General features: G+C 47.2%; 1 protein-coding gene across 3 annotated transcripts in view; it reads left to right on the top strand.

Annotated features, from left to right (window-relative positions):
• LOC134969121 (pre-mRNA-processing factor 39-like) overlaps positions 1 to 25,991 on the top strand; it is a 225,143-nt gene that overhangs the window by 167,334 nt on the left and 31,818 nt on the right. For all 3 annotated transcript variants that reach the window (XM_063944845.1, XM_063944847.1, XM_063944846.1), the window contains exon 11: positions 9,469 to 9,644. In XM_063944845.1, coding sequence (XP_063800915.1) covers positions 9,469 to 9,644 — 176 coding nt within the window. The remainder of the gene's footprint in view (positions 1 to 9,468; positions 9,645 to 25,991) is intronic.

The following is a 25,991-nucleotide window of genomic DNA, read 5'->3' on the forward strand; positions in this document are numbered from 1 at the left end:
CACTAGGGGCTCTCCTGAGCTCCTAGAAAGAAAGTATATGTTAGTTTTTTTATTTTACAGTGAGACCTGCTGGCAACAGGCTCACTGCAACGAGGGACTAAGGGGAGAAGAAGCGAACCTACCTGCTTGCAGCTAGCTTGGGCTTCTTAGGCTACTGGACACCATTAGCTCCAGAGGGATCGACCGCAGGACCCGTCCTTGGTGTTCGTTCCCGGAGCCGCGCCGCCGTCCCCCTTACAGAGCCAGAAGCATGAAGATGGTCCGGAAAATCGGCGGCAGAAGACTTCAGTCTTCACCAAGGTAGCGCACAGCACTGCAGCTGTGCGCCATTGCTCCTCATACACACTTCACACTCCGGTCACTGAAGGTGCAGGGCGCTGGGGGGGGGGCGCCCTGAGCAGCAATTAAAACACCTTGGCTGGCAAAATAACCACAATATATAGCCCCAGAGGCTATATATGTGGTAATTACCCCTGCCAGAATCCAGAAAAAAGCGGGAGAAAAGTCAGCCGAAAAGGGGCGGAGCCATCTCCCTCAGCACACTGGCGCCATTTTCCCCTCACAGTTCCGCTGGAAGGAAGCTCCCTGACTCTCCCCTTCAGTCTACACTACAGAAAGGGTAAAAAAGAGAGGGGGGCACTAAATTTAGGCGCAGTTTAATACAATAAGCAGCTATAAAGGGTCATAATTCAGTTAGTCCCTGCATTATTATAGCGCTCTGGTGTGTGCTGGCATACTCTCTCTCTGTCTCCCCAAAGGGCTTTTGTGGGGTCTTGTCTCCTTTAAGAGCATTCCCTGTGTGTGTGCGGTGTGTCGGTACGGCTGTGTCGACATGTTTGATGAGGCTTATGTGGAGGCGGAGCAGATGCCTATAAATGTGATGTCACCCCCTGCGGGGCAGACACCTGAGTTGATGGACTTATGGAAGGAATTACGTGCAAGTGTCGACTCCTTACATAAAAAATTTGACGACATGCCAAATGCGGGACAGCCAGCTTCTCAGCTCGTGCCTGCCCAGACAATTCAAAGGCCATCAGGGGCTCTGAAACGCCCACTACCTCAGATGGCAGACACAGATGTCGACACGGATACTGATACCAGTGTCGACGACGAGTCAAATTTAATGTCCACTAGGGCCATTCGTTGCATGATTGAGGCAATGAAGAGGTATTACACATTTCTGATATAAACCCAGGTACCTCAAAAAAGGGTATTATGTTTGGGGAGAAAACACTACCAATAGTTTTTCCCCCATCTGAAGAATTAAATGGTGTGTGAAGAAGCGTGGGCTTTCCCCGATAAAAAATTGGTGATTTCAAAAAAATTACTAATGGCGTTCCCTTTCTCGCCAGAGGATAGGTAACGTTGGGAAACTCCCCCTAGGGTGGATAAAGCGCTCACACGTTTGTCTAAAAAGGTGGCACTACCGTCTCCGGATACGGCCGCCCTAAAGGAACCTGCTGATAGAAAGCAGGAGGCTATCCTAAAGTCTATATATACACACACTGGTGTTATATTGAGACCAGCTATTGCTTCAGCGTGGATGTGCAGTGCTGCTGCTGCTTGGTCAGATTCCCTGTCGGAAAATATTGACACCCTAGACAGGGACACTATATTGCTAACCGTAGAGCATATAAAAGACTTATACATGAGAGATGCACAGAAGGAGATCTGCCGGCTGGCATCTAGAATAAGTGCATTGTCCATTTCTGCTAGGAGAGGCTTATGTACTCGGCAGTGGACAGGAGATGCAGATTCTAAAAGGCACATGGAAGTTTTGCCTTATAAGGGTGAGGAATTATTCGGGGTTGGTCTCTCAGACCTTGTTGCTACAGCTGGGAAGTCAGCATTTTTGCCCCATGTCCCCTCACAGCCTAAGAAAGCGCCGTATTATCAGGTACAGTCCTTTCGACCCCAGAAAAACAGGCGGGGAAAAGGCGGGTCCTCTCTGTCTAGAGGCAGAGGAAGGGGAAAAAAGCTGCAACACACAGCAGGTTCCCAGGAACAAAAGTCCTCCCCCGCTTCTTCCAAATCCGCCGCATGACGGTGGGGCTCCACAGGCGGAGCCAGGTACGGTGGGGGCCGCCTCAAAAATTTCAGCGATCAGTGGGTTCGCTCACGGGTGGATCCCTGGATCCTTCAAATAGTATCTCAGGGGTACAAGCTGGAATTCGAGGCGCCTCCCCCCCCCGCCGTTTCCTCAAATCGGCCTTACCGACAACTCCCTCGGGCAGGGAGGCTGTGCTAGAGGCAATTCACAAGCTGTATTCCCAGCAGGTGATATTCAAGGTACCCCTACTTCAACAAGGACGGGGTTACTACTCCACACTGTTTGTGGTACCGAAACCGGACGGTTCGGTGAGACCCATTTTAAATTTGAAATCCTTGAACACATACATAAAAAGATTCAAGTTCAAGATGGAATCGCTCAGGGCGGTTATTGCAAGCCTGGACGAGGGGGATTACATGGTATCCCTGGACATCAAGGATGCTTACCTGCATGTCCCCATTTACCTTCCTCACCAGGAGTACCTCAGATTTGTGGTACAGGATTGCCATTACCAATTCCAGACACTACCGTTTGGACTGTCCACGGCACCGAGGGTGTTTACCAAGGTAATGGCAGAAATGATGATACTCCTTCGAAAAAAGGGAGTTTTAATTATCCCGTACTTGGACGATCTCCTAATAAAGGCGAGGTCCAGGGAGCAGTTACTGGTCGGAGTAGCACTATCTCGGGAAGTGCTACAACAGCATGGCTGGATTCTAAACATTCCAAAGTCACAACTGGTTCCTTCCACACGCTTACTGTTCCTGGGGATGATTCTGGACACAGAACAGAAAAAAGTGTTTCTCCCGCAGGAGAAAGCCAAGGAGCTGTCATCTCTAGTCAGAGACCTCCTAAAACCGAAACGGGTATCTGTGCATCACTGCACACGAGTCCTGGGAAAAATGGTGGCTTCATACGAAGCAATTCCATTCGGCAGGTTCCATACAAGGACCTTCCAGTGGGACCTCTTGGACAAGTGGTCGGGATCGCATCTTCAGATGCATCAACTGATAACCCTGTCTCCAAGGACCAGGGTGTCTCTACTGTGGTGGCTGCAGAGTGCTCATCTTCTAGAGGGCCGCAGATTCGGCATACAGGACTGGGTCCTGGTGACCACGGATGCCAGCCTTCGAGGCTGGGGCGCAGTCACACAGGGAAGAAATTTCCAGGGACTTTGGTCAAGTCAGGAGTCGTCCCTACACATAAATATTCTGGAACTGAGGGCCATTTACAATGCCCTAAGTCTGGCAAGGCCTCTGCTTCAAAACCAGCCGGTTCTGATCCAATCAGACAACATCACGGCAGTCGCCCATGTAAACCGACAGGGCGGCACAAGAAGCAGGATGGCGATGGCAGAAGCCACAAGGATTCTCCGATGGGCGGAAAATCACGTACTAGCACTGTCAGCAGTGTTCATTCCGGGAGTGGACAACTGGGAAGCGGACTTCCTCAGCAGACACGACCTACACCCGGGAGAGTGGGGACTTCATCCAGAAGTCTTCCTACTGTTGGTAAACCGTTGGGAAAGGCCACAGGTGGACATGATGGCGTCCCGCCTCAACAAAAAGCTAAAGAGATATTGCGCCAGGTCAAGGGACCCTCAGGCGATAGCTGTGGACGATCTAGTGACACCGTGGGTGTACCAGTCGGTTTATGTATTCCCTCCTCTGCCTCTCATACCAAAGGTACTGAGAATAATAAGGCGGCGAGGAGTAAGAACGATACTCGTGGTTCCGGATTGGCCAAGAAGAGCTTGGTACCCAGAACTTCAAGAAATGATATCAGAGGACCCATGGCCTCTACCGCTCAGACAGGATCTGCTACAGCAGGGGCCCTGTCTGTTCCAAGACTTACCGCGGCTGCGTTTGACGGCATGGCGGTTGAATTCCGGATCCTAAAGGAAAAGGGCATTCCGGAGGAAGTCATTCCTACGCTAATAAAAGCCAGGAAAGCAGTAACCGCAAACCATTATCACCGTATTTGGCGAAAATATGTTGCGTGGTGTGAGGCCAGGAAGGCCCCTACAGAGGAATTTCAGCTGGGTCGTTTTCTGCACTTCCTACAGTCGGGAGTGACTATGGGCCTAAAATTGGGTTCCATTAAGGTCCAGATTTCGGCTCTGTCGATTTTCTTCCAGAAAGAACTGGCTTCACTGCCTGAAGTTCAGACTTTTGTAAAGGGAGTGCTTCATATTCAGCCCCCTTTTGTGCCTCCTGTGGCACCTTGGGATCTCAATGTGGTGTTGAGTTTCCTAAAATCACATTGGTTTGAACCACTTAAAACTGTGGATCTGAAATATCTCACGTGGAAAGTGGTCATGTTATTGGCCTTGGCTTTGCCAGGCGTGTGTCAGAATTGGCGGCTTTGTCATGTAAAAGCCCTTATCTGATTTTACATATGGATAGGGCAGAATTGAGGACGCGTCCCCAGTTTCTCCCTAAGGTGGTATCAGCTTTTCACTTGAACCAACCTATTGTGGTGCCTGCGGCTACTAGGGACTTGGAGGATTCCAAGTTACTGGACGTAGTCAGGGCCTTGAAAATTTATGTTTCCAGGACGGCTGGAGTCAGGAAAACTGACTCGCTTTTTATCCTGTATGCACCCAACATAATAGGTGCTCCTGCTTCTAAGCAGACTATTGCTCGCTGGATTTGTAGCACAATTCAGCTGGCGCATTCTGCGGCTGGATTGCCGCATCCTAAATCAGTGAAAGCCCATTCCACGAGGAAGGTGGGCTCATCTTGGGCGGCTGCCCGAGGGGTCTCGGCTTTACAACTTTGCCGAGCTGCAACTTGGTCAGGGGCAAACACGTTTGCTAAATTCTACAAATTTGATACGCTGGCTGAGGAGGACCTTGAGTTCTCTCATTCGGTGCTGCAGAGTTATCCGCACTCTCCCGCCCGTTTGGGAGCTTTGGTATAATCCCCATGGTCCTTACGGAGTCCCCAGCATCCACTAGGACGTCAGAGAAAATAAGAATTTACTCACCGGTAATTCTATTTCTCGTAGTCCGTAGTGGATGCTGGGCGCCCATCCCTATATACTTGTATATAGTTATTGCCTAACTAAAGGGTTATTGTTGAGCCATCTGTTGTGAGGCTCAGTTATATTTCATACTGTTAACTGGGTATAATATCACGAGTTATACGGTGTGATTTGTGTGGCTGGTATGAGTCTTACCCGGGATTCAAAATCCTTCCTTATTGTGTCAGCTCTTCCGGGCACAGTATTCTAACTGAGGTCTGGAGGAGGGGCATAGAGGGAGGAGCCAGTGCACACCAGATAGTACCAAATCTTTCTTATAGAGTGCCCAGTCTCCTGCGGAGCCCGTCTATTCCCCATGGTCCTTACAGAGTCCCCAGCATCCACTACGGACTACGAGAAATAGAATTACCGGTGAGTAAATTCTTATTTTTAGTTCTTTAATCCCCAGGGCATAGCTAAAGGAAAGTCCTTCCTCCGGCAGTTTGTTTCTAGAAATACCGCCAAGCAGGCCTGGGCTACCAAACGTCCAAGTTGTGTCAAGTCTGAAGATATACCCTCAACTTGAGGGGGGGAGCCTCCTCCTGGGGTATTACAGGGTGGGAGGCAGACTTGTTCAGTTTGCACAGTTGTGACATCGGACTACCACAGACGCCTGGGTGCAAGAAGTGGTGTCTCACAGTTACGCTCTCTCATTCCGGAGACGCCCCCTTCAGCAATTCTTTCGCACACATCCTAGATCTCAATGAATGAAATATTCTTATTAAATACTTTGTTCTTTACATAGTTGAATGTGCTGACAACAAAATCACACAAATTATCAATGGAAATCAAATTTATTAACTCATGGAGGCCTGGATTTAAAGTCACACTCAGAATTAAAGTGGAAAAACACTACAGGCTGATCCAACTTTGATGTAATGTCCTTAAAACAAGTCAAAATGAGGCTCAGTACTGTGTGTGGCCTTAACGTGCCTGTATGACCTCCCTACTACGCCTGGGCATGCTCCTGTTGAGGTGGCGGATGGTCTCCTGAGGGATCTCCTCCCAGACCTGGACTAAAGCATTCGCCAACTCCTGGACAGTCTGTGGTGCAACATGGCGTTGGTGGATGGAGCGAGACATGATGTCCCAGATGTGCTCATTTGGATTCAGGTCTGGGGGACGGGTGGGCCAGTCCATAGCATCAATGCCTTAGTCTTGCAGGAACTGCTGACACACTCCAGCCACATGAGGTCTAGCATTGTCTTGCCTTAGGAGGAACCCAGGGCCAACTGCACCAGCATATGGTCTCACAAGGGGTCTGAGGATCTCCTCTCGGTACCTAATGGCAGTCAGGCTACCTCTGGCGAGCACATGGAGGGTTGTGCGGCCCCCCAAAGAAATGCCATCCCACACCATTACTGACCCACTGCCAAACTGGTCATGCTGGAGGATGTTGCAGGCAGCAGAACGTTCTCCTTGGCGTCTCCAGACTGTCACGTCTGTCACATGTGCTCAGTGAGAACCTGCTTTCATCTGTGAAGAGCACAGGGCGCCAGTGGCGAATTTCCCAATCTTGGTGTTCTCTGGCAAATGCCAAACATCCTGCATGGTGTTGGGCTGTAAGCACAACCCCCACCTGTGGACGTCAGGCCCTCATACCACCCTCATGGAGTCTGTTTCTGATCGTTTGAGTAAACACATGCACATTTGTGGCTTGCTGGAGGTAATTTTGCAGAGCTCTGGCAGTGCTCCTCCTGTTCCTCCTTGCACAAAGGCGGAGGTAGCGGTCCTGCTGCTGGGTTGTTGCCCTCCTACGGCCACCTCCACGTCTCCTGATGTACTGGCCTGTATCCTGGTAGCGCCTCCATGCTCTGGACACTACGCTGACAGACACAGCAAACCTTCTTGCCACAGCTCGCATTGATGTGCCATCCTGGATGAGCTGCACTACCTGAGCCACTTGTGTGGGTTGTAGGAAGGTCATACAGGCACGTGGAGGCCACACACACTACTGAGCCTCATTTTGACTTGTTTTAAGGACATTACATCAAAGTTGGATCAGCCTGTAGTGTGTTTTTCCACTTTAATTTTGAGTGCGACTCCAAATCCAGACCTCCATGGGTTAATAAATTTGATTTCCATCGATAATTTTTGTGTGATTTAGTTGTCAGCACATTCAGCTATGTAAAGAACAAAGTATTTAATAAGAATATTTCATTAATTCAGATCTAGGATGTGCTATTTTAGCGTTTCCTTTATTTTTTTGAGCAGTAAGTATGTATGTATATGTGTGTATATATATATATATATATGTGTTTATATATATATATATATGTGTGTGTGTGTGTGTGTGTGTGTGTGTATATCTTGTGGATGGCGGCACTCCACGGACTTCAAAGTTGCAGTAAGTATAGGTGACACACATCATGAGTAGCTGTTATTTATATATATATATATATATATATATATATATATATATATATATATATATATATACATGGTGAGAACTTCAATGTATTGTTTGTATCCTGACGACAATTTTGAATGAAATTGAAACGTTGACAAATTTACACGGAGTCTGACCGTTTGTTCATCAGTATCTACAATGCTGTGAGTGCCGCCTGATATCATTGTGTGTATGTATATATATATATATATCTAGCTATATCTGCAATGGGCACTAAATCAACTACACAGACCACAGTGGCTTGTAGAATATAGCGCTATATAACCTAGCTCCTAAGAGAGGTATGCAGGGAGACTGGGCTCTGCATTCCCAGAGACCTGTGACTGCGAGTAAAATAGCTGCTGAGAGTCTCTGAGGGGGAGGAGGGTGAAGGAGGAGCAGCTCAGAGGCAGTATGTCACTGTGAAATCCTGCTCTGAACTGGGGAAGTGGCTGCTGAGAGAGAGCTGACCTTCCCTAACTGACATCAACCTCCAGGGCCACTGGCCTCAACTAACTCCCGGCTCCAGTAATATTCCACTGTCGTGGCCTAGTGGGTTGCTGGATGAACCGGGCGCACATCAGAACCTCTGGTCTGTCTTCAGGTAGAACCCATGGTCTGTCTTCAGGTAGAACCCATCTTATCTGTCCCCCCGTGCTCTGGCTGCAGTCCGGGGTCTCCCAGGAAGCCGTGCAAGCAATGCTCCAAGGGAAGTTGATGGAGCAGCAGCGCTGGCTTCCTTGGGACAGCATAGCGCTGCAGGGTCTTGAAGTAAAAGGAAAGAAAATGAAATCCTAAAATAAAATCTTGAGACTGCTTAATAGCAGCCCAACTGTTGAAGGTGCATCCGGCTCTTGCCACCACCAAAATAAAACTGAATAGCCTGGGCTGTGAGTGGGGTATACGGGGAATGACCGTAGCATCCATGGAGCTGTAAAAGCTTTAACTGTTTGGTGTCTGGTCCTATCCAACCACCTATATAACCCAAAGAATTCCCTGTGGATCATATTGACCCCGAAGAAGAAAGGGGTATTAGTGAGGAGCTCCAGAACTCTAATCAGTCTGTCCAATGTCATCCAACTCCTGTGCAATTCTGTCAGTTTGGCCCAATGACTCCAAGATGTTGTCCTGTGAGAAGATTACCACAGATCAAGGGATAATGGGAAAGAGAAGGCAAGGCTGACATAATGTCGACACATGATTTTAGTGTTAGGCTGCAGTTAGATTAGGGTTAGTCTTCTAGGCAAAACACATTGTTGACATGCGGTCCACATACACAATGTCGACATTCCGCCAGTGTTGATGTTTTACATATCTAAGTTCTGAATGTCGACATAATATACCACACCCTTTAGGTTTCACTTAATTTAAGGCCCTATTCATTCTTGTTATATCGATTTGCTCCCTAACCTGAATCCAGTCCCATAATCTCCGCTCTCCTTTCTTGTCCCCAGTCCATAAACTAACAATTTACACCAGTTTCCTAGCAAAAGTTGACACTGTAACCTATACCCCTATTTCCAGTCCTGACTACGTATTAAAAATAACTTGGAAGCCCAAATGAACAAAACAGCTGGTGTCCAAGTATTTGAATCTGTCAGACACCTTGCTGTCAGATGTACCCACCCGTGTGCTACGTTTACTGACAGCATATATACATATGACGGAACACATGTTACATCACATTTTGTTACCAACCCGTCAAAATGAAGGAACAACATAACAGTAATGCCAGCACCAGCGAACGGAGTAACACTTGAATTGCTCCATTGGGCACCATCTTGTGGCCGCCGGCGTGCAACACACTTGAATTCCCTTCATAAAAGTGAGGAGCCGCCTTTTAGTATATAGGATATTAACATCAATACTCGCCAAACATTAGGAAATTTGATCTATAGTTGCCACCAATGTATTTGTATGTTTAGTTTTAAGACCATTCTACTGTATGTACAGGGGCATATTCTCAGCAGAAAGGTTGACCGAGTTTTCTGATTTGCACACCCAGGATAATATCTGCCTTCACCAATGCCTGCTGGAGATTGAGATGTCCAGAAATGCTACTGATGACGCTGTGCTCTGCGTGGAGAAAGCCGTGCAAAGTAATCTCCATATTGATGCCAAGAGACAGCTGTTACAGAGACTTCTTCAGTTCCTAGAGGACTACGGCAGTAGTGTCACAAGGTAATGTGTTACCTTTCCTATATTGTTTCTGTTTCTGCAAGAAAAAAGACAAAGTTTTGTTTGATCCATTGTTTACGTTGGTAGATATTTCTAGTTTGACCATCACAAGTTGCTAATTTCTGCTCTGCTGCCAGCACCATGACATCATGTGACTGCTGTACCTGGCAGTCTTTACATTGTTCTGTTTCCAGGGATGAACAACCTGTTGCCAAAATAGATTTCCCAAGATAACCAGCCACCAGAAAGGATAGAGTGGAAGTAGCAAGTAGTAGTGGGGAGATGTTTAAGTGATTCATTCGCAGACTGGGGGAACCTGAAAGGAGTGCTGGAGAGGTGGCAAAAACTAAAACGTGCAATACTAAAGGCAACAGACCTTTGTGTCAAAAGGGTTAGAATAAGCACCAGGAAAAGGAAGCCAGTGTTGTTCACAAAAGAAGTATCAACTAGTGTGAAAACAAAAAAGATGACCTTTAGGAAATGCAAATCGGCTCAAAATAATGACAGACGGAAGGAGTCAAAGAAAGTGATCAGGTGTGCAAAGACGCAAGCTGAGGAGAAAATGGCCCAGTCAGTAGATAAAGGGGGAAAAACTTTTGTTTAGGTATATAATTGAAAGGAGAAAATCACATGGAGTAATAATAAGACTTAAGACAGAGAGTGAGAATTTGGTGGAGGGAGACAAGGCAATAGCAGATCATCTAAATAATAATTATTGCTCAGTATTAACTACAGAAGGAAGAAAGGGGCCACATCGATGGGACCAGATGGGATACATCCAAGGATGCTAAAAGAGATGCTAGTAGTACCATTAACAGAATGATTCAACCAGTCACTAGATACAGGTGCAGATGTAGTATTTCTAGACTTTAGTAGTGCATTTGACACTGTCCCACATCACATATATAAAACAGTTAAATGGATAAGAACCTGATTGCAGGATAGGAAACACAGTTGTAGTCAATGGCATTCTATGGAGGGAAATGTTAACAGTGGAGTACCCCAGGGATCTGTGCTTGGACCAGTGCTCTTTAATATCTTTGGTGACATTGCAAATGGTATTAAAGGGAAAGTATGCCTTTTTGCAGATGACACCAAGATATGTAACAGGGTAGGCACACCGGGAAGGGTAAAACAAATGATTGCTAATCTAGGTAAACCTGAGAAATGGTCAAGAATGTGGCAACTACAGTTTAATGCTAAAAAATGCAAAATCATGCACTTGGGTCTCAAAAACCCAAAGGCTAAATATAGAATCAAGGGTACTATAATGCAAACTACTGAGGAGGAAAGGAATTTAGGAGTCCTTACTTCGTGACTTAAAGGCAGAAAAGCAATGCAACAAAGCAATGAGAAAGGCAAGTCAGATGCTTGGTTGCATAGGTAGAGGAATCGGCAGAAAAAAAGTAATAATGCCACTGCGTAGGTCATCTGGAATACTGTGTCCAGTTCTGGAGACCATATCTCCAGAAGGATATAAATACATTGGAGAGCATAGAAAGAAGGGCAACTAAAATGGTACATGGCCTGCATCAGACAACTTACCTGGAAATACTAAAAGAACTTAACTTGTATAGTTTGGAGCAGAGAAGGCAAAGTGAGGACATGATAGAAACTTTCAAATATATCAAGGGTTTAAACTAAGTACAGCAGGAAAACATTCTTCAAAGGAAGAGAAGTAACAGAACTTGAGGACATGAACTGAAATTGGAGGGAGACAGGTTTAGGGGAACTTAAGGAAAGGGTAGTGGATAAGTGGAATGACCTCCCATTAAAGGTGGTAGAGGCCAATTTATACTTGCTTGGGATAGGCGTATTAATATTCTTACAAAGAACTAATGCGCCCTGCAGACTCGGCGATGGGCCGCCGAGCTGCTTGACCGCCGATACGGCAGACAGGCGACCCGGCGGCGCGGGGGGGTGAAGTTTCTTCACTCCCCCCGGCTCCGTAGACGTGCAAGCAAATATGGACGATCCCCGTCCATATTGGCATGCATGCACAGCCGACGGGGCACCAGCGATGAACGAGCCTCCACACTGACAGATATGAACGTTATCCTGTTCATTAATGAACAAGATCGTTCATATCTTGCAGTGTTATCGCCCAGTGTGTAGGGCGCATAAGGTTCAAAAGGGTTTGAGATTGCCTAAAGAATAAAAAAGGAGCAGACAGATGGACTAAGAAGGAACAGGGGCAGAGTAGATGTGCAAAGGAGGAACCTTCTCCTGGGTTTCTTATCTGCCGTCAAATTCTATTTTTGTTGCTCAACAGCTTATTTTGCCACAAGCTATCCATGCTCACAATAAAGGTGGGTACACACTAATAGATATATCTGCAGATATATCTATGGACGGATCGAGCAGTGTGTTTTACACACTGCCCGATCCGTCGGGGACGGACGTCATGAACTGACGTTCAGCGGTCAATCACCGCCGGCCGCCGCAGCATGTGTACGGGCAGTCGGCCGACCGCCCCTTACACACACAGCGACGCGCCAATATATCGGCTGCGCGGCAGACTCGAAACGTCTGAACGACGGAGTTCACAGACGTATCGGCCGTACACACTAGCCGATGGTCCCGCGATATATCGGCCGTTCAAGAGAACGGCCGATGTATCGACCAGTGTATACGGGCCTTAAGAAGCAACATAGAGCAGGTGTCGCCCAAATACCTGTTCTTTTCTTACTGTTGGTCCATGTAGGAACGGCCATTAAGGAGAAACCGTATCTAGCAATTTGTTATCTTATATTACAGGTACAGTAACGTCTGGAGGTCCAGTGTCTTGGCCCATGATTGTTTCATAAAGTGTTCAGACAGAGCTGCATGTTCCTAATTAAGAGTATTGTGTTTTTTCAGACCAAAATAGACACATTCACATTTAATAAATTAGATTAGTTATAAAGGGGTGGTGTGAGTATCTGGTCAAAAGGTTCTGAATGTTAACAGAATAGCGCTGAATGTCAACAGTCAGAACATGTAAACGTGCATTTAGGTCAACATTGATAAAATGTCAACATATTCAGAATGTCGACATATAACGTGTGAACATCAAAATATAGACATGTTTCTCTTACGTTCTAGAGGATGCTGGAGACTCCAAAAGGACCATGGGGTATAGACGGGATCCGCAGGAGACATGGGCACACTAAAAGACTTTGACTGGGTGTGAACTGGCTCCTCCCTCTATGCCCCTCCTCCAGACCTCAGATTCTGTGCCCAGGAGTGACTGGAGACACACTAGGGGAGCTCTCCTGAGTTTCTCTTGAAAAAACTTTGTTAGGTGTTTTATTTTCAGAGAGACCTGCTGGCTACAGGCTCTCTGCTTTGTGGGACTGAGGGGTGAGAAGTCCGACCTAATTTTGCTGAGTTAAGGGCTCTGCTTCTTAGGCTACTGCTCACCATTAGCTCCAGAGAGTTCGATCACTTGGTGCGCCTAGCTGCTTGTTCCCAGAGCCGCGCCGTCACCCCCCTCACAGAAGACAGAAGCCGGGTGAGTATGCAGAAGGCTTCAAACGGCAGAAGACTTCAGTAACGGAGATACAGCGCAGCGGTTGCGCTGCGTTCCATGCTCCCACACACACACACCAACGGCACTCACAGGGTGCAGGGCGCTGGGGGGGAGCGCCCCGGGCAGCAAGTTACTGAGGGTCTTTTGACTGGTAAGAGATGCATATTCCGTGTCCGAGCACCGTATACGATACCCCCGCCAGTATAAAAAAATTCAAATTTAAGCGGGACTACAGTGCCCCGGGAAGTGGCGGGGCTTAGCCGCACAGCTATCCAGTGCCATTTTATCTCTTCACAGCCGCTGCAGAGACGCTGGCCCGGACCTCCCCTCTCCTTAAAAGTAAAAGGGAGCAAAATGGGGGGGGGCGCACAGGCAATTTGGTGCTATATATGTATGTGTATTTACAGCGCAGCCATCATATCTTATTGATTTAGTAGTGTATGGGCGCTGGGGTGTGAGCTGGCATACTCCCTCTGTGTTCTCTCTGCAGGCTTCCCTGTGGGTCTGTCAACTTTTGGCCAGTGTGAGTATGGGTGTGTCGGTACTGCATGTCGACATATCTGAGGCTGAGTGTTCCTCCCCGGAGGACGTTACTGGGGGTGCGGAGAAAGATTTGGGAATGACACTGTCGGCACAGCCGACTGCTGATTGGGTAAATATATTGTGGATACATTGAATGCAAACGTGACATTGTCTAAGTGGCTAGATAAATCTGATTCTCAGACACAAACATGGACATTGTCTCAGGTACAGACCCCCTCAGGGTCACAAACGTTCATTTACCCAGATGGCAGATACAGATACCGACACAGACTCTGATTCCAGTGTCGACTTCAATGAGGCCAGTTTACATCCGAAGGTGGTAAAGAGTATTCAGTACATGATTGTTGCTATTAAAGATGTTTCACATATTTCTGAGGAACCTCCTGTTCGATACAAGGGTTTGTTTATTTAAAGGGAAAAAGCGTGAGGTGAACGCTCTTTGTGAAAAGGCTTGGGAGTTGCCTGACAAAAGATGTCAGATTCCCAAGAGAATTTTTATGGCATATCCTTTCCCCTCTGACGACAGGGAGAAATGGGAGTCGTCTCCAATGTGGACAGTGCTCTGTCCCGACTGTCCAAGAAGGTGGCGCTTCCGTCTCCTGACACGGCTGCCTTCAAGGACCCGGCAGATCGCAAGCAGGAGACGACATTGAAGGCCATTTTCGTTACTACTGGTGCACTACTCAGGCCTGCTGTGGTGTCGGCGTGGGTGAGTAGTGCTATTGCTAAGTGGGCTGATAATTTAGCTTCTGACATGGATACCCTTCATAAGGATAACATTCTTTTGATTCTTGGTTATATCAAGGACGCTGCTGATTACCTAAAGGATGCGGCGAGGGATATTGGCCTCTTGGGATCAAGGGCCAATGCCATGGCGGTCTCGGCCAGGAGGGCGCTGTGGATTCATCGATGGAATGCTGATGCCGACTCCAAGAAAGCTATGGGAAGCTCTCCCTTTCAAAGGTAGTGTCTTGTTTGGTGACGGCCTTGCTGACCTGGTATCTACCGCTACTGCGGGTAAGTAATCTTTTGTTCCTTATGTTCCCACACAACAGAAAAAGGTGCCTCATTATCAGACGCAGTCCTTTCAGCCTAATAAATACAAAAAAGAAAAGGACTCGTCCTTCCTCGCCTCAAAGGGTAGAGGAAGGGGAAAAAGGTCGCCTGCTGTGTCTGGCGCCCAGGACCAAAAGTCCTCCCCCACCTCTACCAAGTCCACCGCAATACGCTGGGGCTTCCCTGCGGGAGTCTGTGCCGGTGGGGGTCCGTCTCTGAATCTTCAGTCAGGTTTGGTTTCAATCGGCACTGGATCCTTGGGTTTTAGACATAGTGTCCCAAGGGTACAAGCTGGAGTTTCAGGAGATCCCCCCCCCCCCCCGCCGCTTTTTCAAATCGGCCTTGCCAGTTTCTCTTCCAGAAAGAGAAGTGGTAAAGGCTGCGATACAGAAGCTGTGTCAACAGAGGGTCATTGTCCCGGTTCCCCCGTCCCAGGGGGATGAAGGGTTTTATTCGAGCCTCTGTCGTGCCGAAGCCGGATGGCTCGGTCAGACCGATTCTGAACCTAAAATCCCTCAATCCATACTTGAAAACTTTCAAGTTCAAGATGGAAACTCATCAAGGTGTGATCTCCAGCCTAGAAGGGGGGGATTTTATGGCGTCAGTCGACATAAAGGATGCCTACTTACACGTCCCGATATATCCTCCTCATCAAGCCTTCCTAAGATTTGCGGTGCAGGATTGTCATTACCAATTTCAGACGTTGCCTTTTGGGCTTTCTACGGCCCGAGGGTATTCACCAAGGTGATGGCGGAAATGATGGTACTCCTACGCGAGCAGGGGGTCACAATTATCCCGTGCTTGGACGATCTCCTGATCAAGGCGAGATCAAAAAAACAGTTGCTACGAAATGTGGAACTCTCCCTGATGGTTCTGGAACATCATGGTTGGATTCTAAATTTGCCAAAGTCTCACTTGATTCCGACAAATCGCCTGCCCTTCTTGGGCATGATTCTAGACACGGAACTATTGAGGGTGTTTATTCAGGCAGAAAAAGCTCTGTAAATCCAGACCATGGTCAAGGACATTCTGAGACCGGCAAGAGTATCGAATCATCAATGCACTCGTGTGCTAGGGAGGATGGTTGCGGCTTACAAAGCCATTCCGTTTGGCAGGTTTCATGCCCGGCTGTTTCAGTGGGATCTGCTGAACAAATGGTCCGGGTCTCACCTGCACATGCACCGGAAAATAAGTCTATCTTCCAGGACCAGAATTTCTCTCCTGTGGTGGCTGCAAGGTTCTCACCTTCTAGAGGGACGCCGATTCTGTATCCAGGATTGGGTCCTACTGACCACAGATGCAAGTTTCCGAGGCTGGGGTGCAGTCACACAAGGAAGAAGTTTCCAGGGAAGATGGTCAACCCAGGAATCTTGTCTCCACATAAATGTACTCGAGTTAAGAGCCATTTACAACGGCCTCCTGCAAGCGAGGAACATTCTTCAAGGTCTCCCTGTCCTGATCCAGTCGGACAACATAACAGCGATGGCGTACGTAAACCGCCAGGGCGGAACAAAGAGCAGGGCAGCAATAGCAGAGGCCACAAGAGCTCTCTGCTGGGCGGTACAGCACGTTAGCGCTCTGTCAGCAGTCTTCCTTCCGGGAGTGGACAACTGGGACACAGACTTCCTCAGCAGACACGATCTCCATCCAGGAGAGTGGGCCCTTCATCGAGAGGTATTTGCGGAAGTAACAAGGCGTTGGGGACTTCCTCAAATAGACATGATGGCGTCTCGCCACAACAAGAAGCTTCTGCAGTATTGTTCCAGGTCGAGGGAACCCCAAGCCAGTGCAGTGGACGCCCTGGTAACTCCGTGGGTGTCTCAGTCAGTGTATGTGTTACCTCCACTTCTCTCATTCCAAGAGTGTTGAGAATTATAAGACGAACCAGGGTTCAGGCAATTCTCGTCGTTCCAGATTGGCCATGGAGGGCCTGGTATCCGGATCTTCAGGAATTACTCGTAGAAGATCCTTGGCCGCTTCCTCTAAGAGAGGACCTGTTACTGCAGGGGCCATGCGTGTTTCCGGACCTACCGCTGCTGCGTTTGACGGCGTGGAGGTTGAACGCCAAATCCTAGCTCGGAAAGGTATTCCCGGGGAAGTCTTCCCCACTCTCCTTAAGGCTAGAAAGGAGGTCACGGCATAACATTATCACCGTATTTGGAGAAAATGTGTTGTGGTGTGAAACCAAAAAAGCTCCTGTGGAGGAGTTACACTTGGGTCGTTTCCTCCATTTTTTGCAGGCAGGCGTGGATGCAGACCTGAAATTGGGTTCCATCAAAGTGCAGATTTCGGCTTTATCCATTTTCTTTCAAAGGGAATTGGCCGCCCTTCCTGAGGTTCAGACTTTCGTGAAGTGAGTGCTACATATCCATCCCCCGTTTGTGCCACCCGTGGGATCTTGAAGTGGTGTTAAAGTTTATGTCTCACTGGTTTGAACCTTTGCGAAAGGTTGAGTTAGTTTCTCACTTGGAAAGTGGTCATGCTTTTGGCCTTGGCGTCTGCCAGACGAGTGTCAGAATTGGCGGCTTTGTCTCACAAGAGCCCGTATTTGATTTTTCATGTGGATAGAGCGGATTTGAGGACTCGTCAACAAATTCTGCCGAAGGTGGTTTCTTCGTTTCACATAAATCAACCTATTGTGGTTCCTGTGGCTACGGAGGCTGTCGCGGTTCCAAAGTCTCTCGATGTCGTCAGAGCTTTAAAAATTTATGTCGCCAGAACGGCTCTTGTTAGGAAAACTGAAACACTGTCCTGTATGCTCCCAACAAGATTGGTAATCCTGCTTCCAAGCAGACTATTGCATGCTGGATTTGTAATACGATTCAACATGCTCACTCTTCGGCTGGATTACCATTGTCGAAGTCTGTAAAGGCCCATTCGACCAGGAAGGTGGGCTCGTCTTGGGCGGCTGCCCGAGGGGTCTCACCACTTGAGCTTTGCCGAGCAGCTACGCGGTCGGGTTCAAACACTTTTTTGCTAAGTTCTATAAGGTTGATACCCTGGCTGAGGAGGACCTCATGTTTGCTCAATCGGTGCTGCAGAGTCGTCCGCACTCTACTGCCCGGTCTGAAGCTTTGGTATAGACCCCATGGTCCTTTTTGAGTCCCCAGCATCCTTTAGGACGTAATAGAAAATAGGATTTTAATACCTACCGGTAAATCCTTTTCTCCTAGTCCGTAGAGGATGCTGGGCGCCCATCCCAGTGCGTACTGTTACTTGCAGTTGTATTGTTGGTTGTTGGTTTCGGTTACACAAACGTTGTGTATCAGTAATGTTCAGCTTGTTGCTGTTTTTCGTTCATACTGTTATCTGGGATTCCTGCTAATCCAGTTATACGGTGTGTTTTGTGGTGTGAGCTGGTATGTATCTCGCCCTTAGTTAACAAAAATCCTTTTCCTCGAAATGTCCGTCTCTCCTGGGCACAGTTCCTATAACTGAGGTCTGGAGGAGGGGCATAGAGGGAGGAGCCAGTTCACACCCAGTCAAAGTCTTTTAGTGTGCCCATGTCTCCTGCGGATCCCGTCTATACCCCATGGTCCTTTTGGAGTCCCCAGCATCCTCTACGGACTAGGAGAAAAGGATTTACCGGTAGGTATTAAAATCCTATTTTTTGTTGTTGGTGGCTTATGGTTAGGCCAAATGTCGACATGCAGCCTTTTTAACCATGTCGGCCACATTGCATGTGGACATGTCTTCCTAACGGTCATATTCTGTCTCCATGCTGAATGTCAACCCTAAAGTAATGACAGGGTTAACTGCGCACACACACGCACGAGCCAGCACTCCCAAATGTTGCTGACAACTATACTTAACTGGTTGCCTACATAGGTAAAGGGTCCATATGGTGTGGCACTCCAAGCTTTGAAAAGGCACTAGGACGCAGTGTTTAGAGATCAACGATTTAATGCCAATCTTAATTAGGCATTTTCATCAGGATAAAGTATATAAAACAAGGTCTTACCTTATATAAGAGAGAGTATTCACCCAGTGCTCTGGCATCTTCCCAGAACGGGACCACTCACCTGGCTGGGGTGCACCATGTATGACGTCACCACGCAAAGCATTAGGTGCGCCGATGCCGCAACACCAATGTGTGGACCTTCACCATACAAAGAAGTAAACAGGCTGAAGAATAACACTTGTACAGCCAATATAAAGATGAAATAAAATACCAGGCTTGTAGAAGCAAGCAATATATGAACAGGGCAGGAGCAGCAATACAATACCTGCAGTAATTATATTGTGAAATGCACCTATAGGGTTCACTGTAAGCAATCAAACAGTAGTATGGACCCCTAGTTTATATCAGATGACTTAGACCAAGAAGCTCATTGAGTCCTTTAGGGACAATAGTATTCAAACGGTGTATCCAATTGCTCTCACATTGTAGGAGTGTCTGTGCCCTATCTCCTGCACGGATATTCACAGGAACATGATCTATCATTCTATGGGCTTTGTCCTATTAGCTGCGGTGAGTTACCGCGGCAAAAGATTCCCCTGGGACTATCCAATTAGCTCCGTAAACTGGCACTTTTTGGGGATTATGAGGCATGCAAAGCAGAATCCCTGATAACCAGCCCCAGGAGACCCGTTATCGTATGGTAGGACGATGGGTCAGCGATCTTATCACAGATCCCATGTGTTATCGGCCGATAACGGTTGATTTACCGCACGGTAAAAGCGGGTTGTAATTGGATAGCCTTATAGCATTATCGGGCTCAAAAGCCAATTATTATGGTAAATCACTGCATCTAATAGGATAGCGCCCTATATCTGAAAGATATAATGTTAAACGGATTACTGATTGTGTTAAACGGCTTACGTCAGTCCCCTTGCTAGCTGAAAATTAGATTAGACACCACTTAACCTGTAATTCTAGGTATGTTGTTTTCCTAAAAAGTGTCTGTGTGGTCTTTCAGAAATCGAGAAGACAGAGAAAACTTTTAAAGAGAGTATGTCTGCCATCAGGGCTGCTCTGAGCTCTGGTAGCAGCGAGCAGCCGGTGTTAGGCACTTTGCCACTAGGAATTATGAGCTGACATCTTTCAGATATAGAATGATAGATCATGTTCCTGTGACTATCCATGGAGATCGGGCACGTAGACTTCTACAATGTAAAACCATTTGGATACAACATTAGAATACTATTGTCCCTAAAGGGGTCATTGAGCTTCTTGGTCTAAATCATCTGATATAAGCTAAGGGTCCATACTACGTTATGATTTCTCACAGTGACCCCTATACGTGCATTTCACTTCATAATAACTATTGTATTGCTGCTCCTGCATTTTTATATTTATCTTTCATCCACTAGGGGACACTGGAGCCACATATACAGTAGGGGTGTGAAGCTTGCAACTGAGGGAGGAGGGGCTTAAAGGGGGAGGAGCTGGCTGTGCAAACAATATTTTAATTTTAGATTGTGCCACACCTCCGGTTGCAAGCGTCACACCCCTACTGTATATGATGTACCAGTGTATTCAGAGAGATGGATTTATCGTAAGTACCAAAATCCTCTTATTGTTTGCTGCTACAAGCCTGGTATTTTATTTCATCTTTATATTGGCTGTGCAAGTCTGTTAATCTTCAGCCTGTTCACTTGTTTGTATGGTGAAGGTCTACACATTGGTGATGTGTCACTGGCGCACCTGTGTATGATGACGTCATAAATGTTGCATCCCGGCCAGGTGAGCAGTTCTGTCATAGGAAACGCCAGAGCATTGGGTGAATACTCTCTTACAGTATATAAGTTAAGACCTTGTTTTATATACTTTATCCTAATTAAAATTGCCATTGAAACATTGGGGCAGATGTATTAACCTGGAGAAGGCATAAGGAAGTGATAAACCAGTGATATGTGCAAGGTGATAACGCACCAGCCAATCAGCTCCTAACTGTTCATTTACATATTGGAGCTGATTGGCTGGTGCGTTTATCACCTTGCACATATCACTGGTTTATCACTTCCTTATGCCTTCTCCAGGTTAATACATCTGCCCCAATGATCTTTAAACGCTGCCTGCTAGTGCCTCTTCTATGCTTGGAGTGCTGCACCATATGGAACCTTTATGTGTGTACGTACAAAAAATATTCCAGAGGGCGTTGGGGAATGTCACATTTTATGTTCTTACCGGGACTTAATATTCAAAATTGTCCATACATAGAAGAAGATAATTGCTTTCATTACACTTGTATAAGTGACTCCTCAATGTGATTGTCAGTTTTGTCCAATATTTGAGAGATACCCTCTCACCAGAAAGAATCACCCCAAAAAAGACCAAATGGCCACTCATTAGAAGATACCAAGTATTCATTCTCAGTTAAGAAGAAATTTCAGTTTTATAATTGCATAAAATGCTTACATATAAAATAGAATCAATAGACCACAGCCAATACAGGAAAGATGAAACCAAATCCCACCTCCGCCTTAGTCGGGTGCAATCTCAAGGTAGGATCCTCAGATTGGATGATGGATATTTAACTGATACAACCCTACGTGTTTTGTCCTAATAAAGACTTCTTCAGGGGTAGGTATCATATAAAATAGCACATCTATATGTATTGAATTGATGAAAAACAGTTTTTTGCAAAAGGTGTAGGGGATGGCATTTCTCACTGGGGATCCAATGTGGCTAAAGGTGCTTTCTCACAATGTGCACCAGTGAAGTTCACTGGCTCTAGCTGCAATGTAATGATTACATATGTGTGTTGCTGTTTATGTTGCTGATACTCTTTCCCTTAGTATATTGTTTATAAGTCATTTCTAGCTAGATGTGTGAGAACAGCTTGCACCCAAAAGTAGCACACTACCACCAATACATTTTATTAAAGTGTATTTATAATCTAAAATCAGGGGATGACCTTTTAGATGTGAGCAAAATTGTGACTAAATTTCACACAGTTTTGGAGAGGTGCAAATTCATCACAAAGCAATCCTGCTTCTGTGGTAAATATACTATATGAATAAAGGCAGAACAGTGACAAAATTGAAATTCTGCTCTGTGGTTGGGGAAGAAAATAGTCAAAATCCGCAGCTAAAAGCAGAATGAGGGCAGTGTTTTGTGAAATAGTTTTAAGGCTGTTGCTCGTTCTCTGTTTTCCAACACTTCTATTGAGGCTTGAGCCGCTACATGAGTGATGGGGAACCTTTGGCACTCCAACTGTTGTTGAACTACACATCCCAGCATGCCCTGCTACAGTTTTGCTATTTGGCCATGCTAAAACTGTAGCACTGCATGCTGGGATGTGTAGTTCAACAACAGCTGGAGTGGTTCCCCATCACTGCGCTACATGGTTCCCCTGCCGTATGAAAGGGACAGGCACGTATTAACACCATTGTGCTTTAATAAAATTGCAAGAAAATACTTCTAATGGTTGAAAACAGTTTCTGAAAAGTTAATAACTGCAGCTTCTAGAAAATAAACCTCTAAATATTTCTTGTTTGAACTTACTGTTATTAGCACTGTAATTTCTCTGACGTCCTAGTGGATGCTGGGACTCCGTAAGGACCATGGGGAATAGCGGCTCCGCAGGAGACAGGGCACAAAATAAAAGCTTAAGGATCAGGTGGTGTGCACTGGCTCCTCCCCCTATGACCCTCCTCCAAGCCCCAGTTAGATTTTTGTGCCCGGCCGAGAAGGGTGCAATCTAGGTGGCTCTCCTGAGCTGCTTAGAATAAAAGTTTAGTTTAGGTTTTTTTATTTTCAGTGAGTCCTGCTGGCAACAGGCTCACTGCATCGTGGGACTAAGGGGAGAAGAAGCGAACTCACCTGCGTGCAGAGTGGATTGGGCTTCTTAGGCTACTGGACATTAGCTCCAGAGGGACGATCACAGGTACAGCCTGGATGGGTCACCGGAGCCGCGCCGCCGTCCCCCTTACAGAGCCAGAAGAGACGAAGAGGTCCGGTGAAATCGGCGGCAGAAGACATCCTGTCTTCAGACTAAGGTAGCGCACAGCACCGCAGCTGTGCGCCATTGCTCTCAGCACACTTCACACTCCGGTCACTGAGGGTGCAGGGCGCTGGGGGGGAGCGCCCTGAGACGCAATATAACAGTATATACCTTAGGTGGCAAAAAGAATACATCACATATAGCTCCTGGGCTATATGGATGTATTTTAACCCCTGCCATTTTTACACAAAAAAGCGGGAGATAAGGACGTCGTGAAGGGGCGGAGCCTATCTCCTCAGCACACAAGCGCCATTTTCCCTCACAGCTCCGCTGGAAGGACGGCTCCCTGACTCTCCCCTGCAGTCCTGCTTCAGAATCAGGGTAAAAAAGAGAAGGGGGGGCATTTTTGGCAGCAAATAACGATAATAACAGCAGCTATAAGGGAATAACACTTATATAAGGTTATCCCTGTATATATATAGCGCTGGGTGTGTGCTGGCAGACTCTCCCTCTGTCTCTCCAAAGGGCTAAGTGGGGTCCTGTCCTCTATCAGAGCATTCCCGGTGTGTGTGCTGTGTGTCGGTACGCGTGTGTCGACATGTATGAGGAGGAAAATGATGTGGAGGCGGAGCAGTTGCCTGTGTTGGTGATGTCACCCCCTAGGGAGTCGACACCTGACTGGATGATTGTATTTAAACAATTAAGTGATAATGTCAGCAATTTGCAAAAAACTGTTGACGACATGAGACAGCCGGCAAATCAATTAGTGCCTGTCCAGGCGTCTCAGACACCGTCAGGGGCGCTAAAACGCCCGTTACCTCAGTGGGTCGACACAGACCCTGACACAGATACTGAGTCTAGTGTCGACGGTGACGAGACAAACGTAATGTCCAGTAGGGCCACACGTTACATGATCACGGCAATGAAAGAGGCATTGAACCTTTCTGACACTACAAGTACCACAAAGAAGGGTATTATGTGGGGTGTGAAAAAACTACCAATAGTTTTTCCTGAGTCAGAGGAAATAAATGAGGTGTGTGATAAAGCGCGGGTTTCCCCCGATAAAAAACAGCTAATTTCTAATAAATTATTAGCATTATATCCCTTCCCGCCAGAGGTTAGGGCGCGTTGGGAAACACCCCCTAGGGTAGATAAGGCGCTCACACGTTTATCTAAACAAGTAGCGTTACCGTCTCCTGATACGGCCACCCTCAAAGAACCAGCTGATAGAAGGCTGGAAAATATCCTAAAAAGTATATACACACATACTGGTGTTATACTGCGACCAGCAATCGCCTCAGCCTGGATGTGCAGTGCTGGAGTCGCATGGTCGGATTCCCTGACTGAGAATATTGATACCCTGGATAGGGACAATATTTTGTTAACTATAGAACATTTAAAGGATGCATTGCTATATATGCGTGATGCACAGAGGGATATTTGCACCCTGGCATCAAGAGTAAGTGCTATGTCCATCTCTGCCAGAAGAGCGTTATGGACGCGACAGTGGTCAGGGGATGCGGATTCCAAACGGCCCATGGAAGTATTGCCGTATAAAGGGGAGGAGTTATTTGGGGCTGGTCTATCGGACCTGGTGGCCACGGCAACGGCTGGGAAATCCACCTTTTTACCCCAGGTCACTTCACATCAGCAGAAAAAGACACCGTCTTTTCAAACTCAGTCCTTTCGTTCCCATAAGTACAAGCGAGCAAAAGGCCACTCCTTTCTGCCCCGGGGCAGAGGAAGAGGAAAAAGACTGCACCACGCAGCCGCTTCCCAGGAGCAGAAGCCCTCCCCTGCTTCTGCCAAGTCTTCAGCATGACGCTGGGGCTTTACAAGCAGACTCAGATATGGTGGGGGCCCGTCTCAAGAATTTCAACGCGCAGTGGGCTCACTCGCAAGTGGATCCCTGGATTCTACAGGTAGTATCGCAGGGGTACAAACTGGAATTCGAGGCGTTTCCCCCTCGTCGGTTCCTGAAGTCTGCTTTACCAAAGTCTCCCTCCGACAGGGAGGCAGTTTTGGAAGCCATTCACAAGCTGTATTCCCAGCAGGTGATAATCAAGGTACCCCTCCTGCAACAGGGAAAGGGGTATTATTCCACGCTGTTTGTGGTACCGAAGCCGGACGGCTCGGTGAGACCAATTTTAAATCTGAAATCCTTGAACACTTACATAAAAAGGTTCAAATTCAAGATGGAGTCACTCAGAGCAGTGATAGCGAACCTGGAAGAAGGGGACTATATGGTGTCTCTGGACATCAAAGATGCTTATCTCCACGTCCCAATATACCCTTCTCACCAAGGGTACCTCAGGTTTGTAGTACAAAACTGTCATTATCAGTTTCAGACGCTGCCGTTTGGATTGTCCACGGCACCTCGGGTCTTTACCAAGGTAATGGCCGAAATGATGATTCTTCTACGAAGAAAAGGCATTTTAATTATCCCTTACTTGGACGATCTCCTGATAAGGGCAAGATCCAGGGAACAGTTAGAAGTCGGAGTAGCACTATCTCAGGTAGTGTTACGTCAGCACGGGTGGATTCTAAATATTCCAAAATCGCAGCTGATTCCAACGACACGTCTACTGTTCCTAGGAATGATTCTGGACACAGTCCAGAAGAAGGTGTTTCTCCCGGAGGAGAAGGCCAGGGAGTTATCCGAGCTAGTCAGGAACCTCCTAAAACCAGGCCAGGTCTCAGTGCATCAGTGCACGAGGGTCCTGGGAAAAATGGTGGCTTCTTACGAAGCGATTCCATTCGGAAGATTCCATGCAAGAACGTTTCAGTGGGATCTACTGGACAAATGGTCCGGATCGCATCTGCAGATGCATCAGCGGATAACCCTGTCGCCAAGGACAAGGGTGTCTCTCCTGTGGTGGCTGCAGAGTGCTCATCTACTAGAGGGCCGCAGATTTGGCATTCAGGATTGGATCCTGGTAACCACGGATGCCAGCCTGAGAGGCTGGGGAGCAGTCACACAGGGAAGGAATTTCCAGGGCTTGTGGTCAAGCATGGAAACATCTCTTCATATAAACATTCTGGAACTAAGGGCCATTTACAATGCCCTAAGTCAAGCAAAACCTCTGCTTCAGGGTCAGGCGGTGTTGATCCAATCGGACAACATCACGTCAGTCGCCCACGTAAACAGACAGGGCGGCACGAGAAGCAGGAGGGCAATGGCAGAAGCTGCAAGGATTCTTCGCTGGGCGGAAAATCATGTGATAGCACTGTCAGCAGTGTTCATTCCGGGAGTGGACAACTGGGAAGCAGACTTCCTCAGCAGACACGACCTTCACCCGGGAGAGTGGGGACTTCACCCAGAAGTCTTCCACCTGATTGTAAACCGTTGGG

The sequence above is a fragment of the Pseudophryne corroboree genome, chromosome 11 (genome assembly GCF_028390025.1).
Source record: "Pseudophryne corroboree isolate aPseCor3 chromosome 11, aPseCor3.hap2, whole genome shotgun sequence".
Lineage (NCBI taxonomy): Eukaryota > Metazoa > Chordata > Amphibia > Anura > Myobatrachidae > Pseudophryne > Pseudophryne corroboree.